This window comes from Tupaia chinensis, unplaced genomic scaffold (genome assembly GCF_000334495.1).
Source record: "Tupaia chinensis unplaced genomic scaffold, TupChi_1.0 Scaffold000516_1, whole genome shotgun sequence".
Taxonomy (NCBI): domain Eukaryota; kingdom Metazoa; phylum Chordata; class Mammalia; order Scandentia; family Tupaiidae; genus Tupaia; species Tupaia belangeri.
Window position 1 is genome coordinate 64,947 of NW_006160029.1, and position 6,328 is coordinate 71,274.

General features: G+C 40.2%; 1 protein-coding gene across 1 annotated transcript; it reads right to left on the reverse strand.

Moving 5' to 3' along the window:
* Positions 1 to 246: 246 nt before the first annotated feature.
* Positions 247 to 782, reverse strand: LOC102501036 (cofilin-1). Its single transcript, XM_006156822.1, has 2 exons — positions 392 to 782; positions 247 to 359 (listed from the first exon to the last, which is right to left on the reverse strand). Exons 1-2 carry the CDS (start codon positions 780 to 782, stop codon positions 247 to 249), a joined length of 504 nt encoding a protein of 167 aa, XP_006156884.1.
* Between the last annotated feature and the right edge of the window lie 5,546 nt (positions 783 to 6,328).

Sequence of the window (6,328 nt, forward strand, 5' to 3'; positions counted from 1 at the left end):
GTCTGCTTCAACCCAAGAAGGAATTAGAAGATCAAAAGCAGTTTGGGAAAGCCAGAACTGTCATGGATGAAGGGAGGAGGAAGGGCCAGGGGAGGGGGGAGTGCTGTTTGGCAACTGGAGTGAAGAAATTGCCCTCCCCCTGCTGGGCCCCCCAGCACCTCCAGTCTGGCAGGAAGGCAGAAACCTGCAACCCCCAAGGGCAGGTATGTGGCTGCCAGATGCTCAGGGCAGGAAACTAGAGGGGGTTCACAAAGGTTTACCCTCCAGGGAGATGAAGGCACTGCCTCCCAGCTTCTCTGCCAGGGTGCAGTGATCCTTGAACTTCTCATAGCAGTTTGCTTGTAATTCATGCTTTATCCCTGTTAGTCGTAGCAGTTTGCTTGTAATTCACGCTTAATCCCCATCAGTTTCTTTTTAATGGCATCCTTGGAGCTGGCATAGATCATTTTGCTCTTATCAGGTGCACATTCAGGGGCCCAGAAGATGAATACCAGGTCTTCCTTCTTGCTCTCCTTGGACTCATAGGTCACATTATAGCGGGCATAGCGGCAGTCTTCATCTGGCAGCATCTTGACAAAGGTGGTGTAGGGGTTGTTGACAGTCTGGCCCACATTACCTACCAGGATCTCCTTGCGCTCCTCCAGGATGATGTTCTTGTCCTCACTCAGGCAGAAGAGTACCGCCTTCTTGCACCTCACCTCCTCTAGTGTTGATGACTTGCGCACCTTCACGTCATTGAACACGTTGATGATGCCGTCAGAGACAGCCACACAAGAAGCCATATCTCCGGAAGCGAAAGGAAGATGGCAAGGAGAGCCAGAGAAAACAAGAACCGCTGCAGCTGCTGCCAAGAGCCAATTCCTTACATTTTAAAATTTTAAATCTCAGGGAGGAGCTGAAGACAATTGTTCCCTTCCATGGCACTTCTGGTCTACAGAGTGATTAAGGAATATTGGAGCAATGTCCCTTCTTTTGTTTGGGGACATTAAAAGAACTCAAGGGCCAGTGTACATTCCAAAATCAGTCACCTTCTGTATGCCCAAAGTATGCCTAATCATTTAACCTATTTTGGAAGAAATAGACTCTTATCATCTTTATTTCAGAGTTATGAGGGATAAGACTAACAGATGTGTAAAGGAAGCTATTGTTAAAAGATCAAAAATGATACAGACATTCAGAGAGAAGAATTAGGAGACCATGTCAGAAAGATAAGCATGGTACCAATGTCAGCTCTGAGATCCATCTTCTCCTGACTTTTTCCCACTTCGTTCATATGGTTCATGTTTATAAAACTGGAAGAGCTGTCCCTTTCACATCAATTCCGGTAGACTGTCCTGTTTCTAATTCCTAGTATAGAGCTCCACTCTGTCCAGACATGTTTTCAGCAAACAGAAGGAGGAAATATGTCACGGGTAAGACATAACCTCCTTCTACCAGTTTTTACTCAATAACTAAGACTGTCATGATCCCGCAAGTTAGAGCCATCAGAGTTCAACTTCAAGGAGGTAGAGAAGTTAGAAACAGAAGAAGATGATAGCAAGTCACTAAGTAAATCCCCTCACATTACACATCAGATGAGAAGATTAAGGCTGAAGTCTGAATAGAAACAGTAGGCACTGGAGACTTCTCTAGTATATATTGTGGGCAATAAGCAGAAAGAACTTAAAGTTTACTGCACTATCTCTTTCTCTGAGGTAAATAGATCATTTTCTATAATGATCTTCATGCTTGAAGATATCTTTCTTTTCTTCATTTTTGAGAGGGTTTTGGCTTAGAATACATATGCTCATTGGAGAGAGAGGGAGATAGAAATAGTGTCAGGGAAAGTGAAAAAATCACACCCCAGGGGGCTGGACACACTGCAATTCCTTCTCCTCCATTCTCCTGCCAGGATCCTGGGCACACATGCATATGCATGCAACGTGAGTTTCAAGCCACAGGGTCCAGGACTCAAACCATGGTCAGGCATGTGGGAGTCTAAGCGACATAACCTCTGTGCCATCTGCTGGCCTCTGCTTTCCTTCCTTCCTTTTATTTTTTTTTTTTTGGGGGGGGGTTGTTTTGCTATATGGCACATCCACTCACCAGATAAACAGAGACAGAAAGCAAGAAATCGCCCTCCCAGGGGGAGATGGCCACACCACAATCCTTTCTCCTCCATTTTCCTCTCAGGATTTTGGGCACACACACATATGCATCCAGGGTGAATTTTAATATGCCAGGTTGAGGACTTGAACTGCAGTCAAATACATGGGAGTACAATGATGTAACCATCTGTTGGTCCAAGTTATCCTACTTTCTAAAGTAGAGGGCACATTACAAATGTCAATACTGACATCCAGTTTTCCCAGAGGCAGTTTTGACCACCTCTTAGATATTAAATTGAAAATTAATTCACCAGAATTGTAGATATGCAAATATTTATGGTGCATTACACCTATGTAAATTGCCTTACTCTCCTAGCTCTTAAAGGAAATTGTTCCCTTCAGCTTTTTGTATTTTATCATTTTCAATTAACATCAAGAATCCTCCATGAAATGAAGTCTGCAGTATCTGGCTCAAACACCTCACCAAATGTCTCAGACTACACAGTATTTAGTCTTGTAGACTACGGTTGTATACACCCACAAAGGGAAGGATTTTGCCTCCTGGATTTTGGCAATAAGTGAGAATGTATTTTCCCTGACTATTTTCTCTCTCCTGGTTCCCAGTAACACACACACACTTACAATTTAAAACAACACCACTTTAGAAACATCTTTCTTCACTGTACTTTGATATTCTTTATACTGTTGAACAGGGACTAATCCTAAAGAGGGTATTTCTGAATACTGACTGAATAGAGAGAATGCTGTCTACTGCCTTACAGAAATGTAGCATCTTCATATGTCCATAATGAAATTCACTACTGGTAAAAATTGACAATTGTTTGCATCTACAGTTTCTAAACTATCTGCTATGAATAACTCTTCCCTCAACCTCTGATTCTAGTATCATCTGGTCTATTCTGCAGCCACCAAGGAAGTTAGGACAAGTGACCAGTCCCCTCTCAGCCCAGGTTTTTAAATATATATACCATACATTTGGTAGCCCTGGCTCCAGCCAAAGAAATGTGTTGAATGAGTAGGGAAAATAACCAACAATAAAAAAAATAAATAAATAACGATGACTAGAGACCAAGAGGATTATCTGATATTCATGTCATAAGTGGTCAGAAAATATATATACCATACATTTGGTAGCCCTGGCTCCAGCCAAAGAAATGTGTTGAATGAGTAGGGAAAATAACCAACAATAAAAAAAAATAAAAAAAACAAAAAAAAGGTGACTAGAGACCAAGAGGATTATCTGATATTCATGTCATAAGTGGTCAGAAGAGATAAAATCAGGGGTTCTGAATGTCATCCTTATTCCTGCCAACTTCCAAACTACTTCCCAGATCATTCCTCAAGATGGCTTTGGTCTACTATGAATTACTCTGTCTCCAAATATTATTAATTTCATTTGCATGTGATTTTGCTTATTCTAAATTCTTCATATAATATCTGGACTCATAGCCAAAGCCACTAGAAGTGTACAAGTGCTGTTGATGGAGGCTCAGTCTTCCAGAGCCCTTTGTTACTGAGGTCCCACAAACTTAACAAGGGCTCTCACTGCAGCCCTGTTCTGGTCATGTTCTTCCCCAACGGTATGGAGTCTATAGAGCAAAGGGAATGAGTCCTTTATTCACTCTCTCCAGATACCAAACACCAACATTCATGGTCAAAATGCTCCAATATTATCACTTTTTAGTTTATTTCCAAAGATGAGATATTTAACCATTTGGTATCATGGAGTCAACTTATACAAAACCAAGACCAAGTGTCATGGCACAAGCTTTATTCAATGGTAAAGGAACAGAGAAGAAGAAGACGATCTCACAAATCAACTTTTCACTCATCTGAGCTGAAGAATTTAAGATATAGCAAATGGGGTAATGAGAGGACAGTACGGGGTAATAGAGAGGAGGACCATTTAAATCTTCCCCTAGAAAATGGTAGACTTCTCCGAATTCTAAAGCCTGTCTACTTTTTCTCCTTGTAAGGATTCTTCCAGTAGTTTCACTGGTGATTGTGAACTGTCATGGTGATTGTAGGCATGTCATTTAGCATGTAAATGAAATTATGATAGGTTTGGGGTCTTACAGAAGTCACTATAGTAGCTATCTTTTTTTTTTTTTTTGGGGAGGTTTTTTGCCCTATGTGCTTGCCAGACATACAGAGAGAGACAGAGAGACAGAAAGTAAGAAATCATACCCCAGGGGGGATGGCCGTGCCACAATCTCTTCTCCTCCATTCTCCTCTCGGGATCTTGAGCACGCACACACACGCACCCGCGTGAGTTTTAAGCCACCAGGTCTGTGACTTGAACCATTGTCGACTACATGGGAGTCCAGTGACATAGCCATTGCGCTAACTGCTGGTCTCTATAGTAGCTATCTTATATCCCAACAGCCTAATCTAGTTCTTACAGGAAGAGCATTATCTTATCCATAGGCATATATCCTGTTACTTAAAGAAAAACACTGCTTAAGGAGGAGCGGGGGTATGGTATGAGCATGGGCTACAAGGTGGGTAACACCAGGACCCACAATAGGTCATTTCCAGGACCAACAGACTGATCATGCTACTGATATTTATATCCCTCTTGCTTTCTGTCTCTGGCAACACGCCCTATAGTAAAAAAAAATCTCTCTAAAAAAAAACAAAAACAACCGTTCTATCATGCTCAATGGAACACTCACTGCATTTTATCAAATGAGATGTTGCCTGATTCTAGAACCACAAATAAAAACCAATTAGATATTCAAAGTAAATTTGTTGTAATTTTATTTTTTGACATATCTATTTGAAACTCTTGCCATTAGCCGCTTAATAATAGAATCTCCTCCTTATTGTATTGGCTTTCGCAGTGTTTTACCAACATGTACATTTTCCCCTGAATTCACTTACATTGTATTTTCATTGACTAAATCTTATAATTTTCCCTTCTCCAAAAAACGATTTCTCTCTTCTGATTAATACCACTCCAAGATCTAGGGAGAAAATAAAGAAAGCATAAAGCTATTTGATCTAGAACCACACAGTTCTTAAGAACTGCATGCCCTTGGAACTGCTATATTTATAATCAGATATTTTTAAGGAGAGAATTAACTTAAACTTGAGCTATTTTCTTTTCCTCTTATTACTCATTTACGTATGGGGAGCTATCTTATGTTTAAGTAATTGGGATTTGTTTTGTGCCTTCTTCTGCCCCTTACTTCAACCCACAAAAGTGAGCTCACCATTGTGCCTGATTGAGGGGCTTAGAGGAGCTGGAAAAGCAATGGGTAAGGTCTCCTTTATCTAAATTGGTCCGTGTTTTCTACATTCTAGCTCTTTTCCACAGACAGCTCCAGTGAATTATCATTGTGCATGCCATCAAAATTTCCATAGTTGAAGGTGTCACACACACAGTGAAGAAGTAGAAAGCTCAAATGTGTAGGTTGTGGGAACCTGTGCACATTGTCCATGAGTAGGAAGCCAAAAGAATGATTGTGCCAGTCTGATTCTTTCAGGTTGTAAGGAAAACAATGGCATTAAAATATTAGCAGTCAATCTTTATTGGTCAACAAGAAAGAAGTCAAGAAAAAGACCCCAGATGACGGCTCAATGGCAAAATGTGATACCCTGTGAAGAAATCCCACATAGGAAGCATCCTGGTTCAAGTTTGAAGACCTCCCTAAGTATGCTGGGTACATACTTGCCAATGATTCAGAGCTGGCTAAAAGCTAGGAGTGATCATGGAGTCATGACCCTGTTGTGGGTGCTCTTTCTCTCTCCCATTCATAGAAGAAATAAATAAACTAAAAAAAAAAGCTCTATAGTAGTATGGAAGATGTGATAAAATTAAAATATATAAGAAGAGGTAAAAGTAGCAAAGGCAAATTGGAGACAAATCCACTATGTTACACAATTTTTTTCAAAAATAGATAAATGCCCTAATTAAATAATTATGTTATAAGATAGTCATGCCATCTACAGCAATAGGTGAAAAAAATCAGAGACAAAAAGAATGATCAGAGAGTCAAATAAACTCATTAGATTTAGAGCAAAGGTGTACAATGTACAACTGCAGGGACATTATTATTATCCATGGGATAGCATCCTATGGAGTTGTGCAACAAAGTGATCCAGCAAGAGAACAAGTGAAAGGAAGCATAGTTGTCTCTATCAACCAGCTACTCCATGAAATGCCAAAATTTTATTTATCAGCAATCAATAATAAATAATACAGCAGATAATGTATA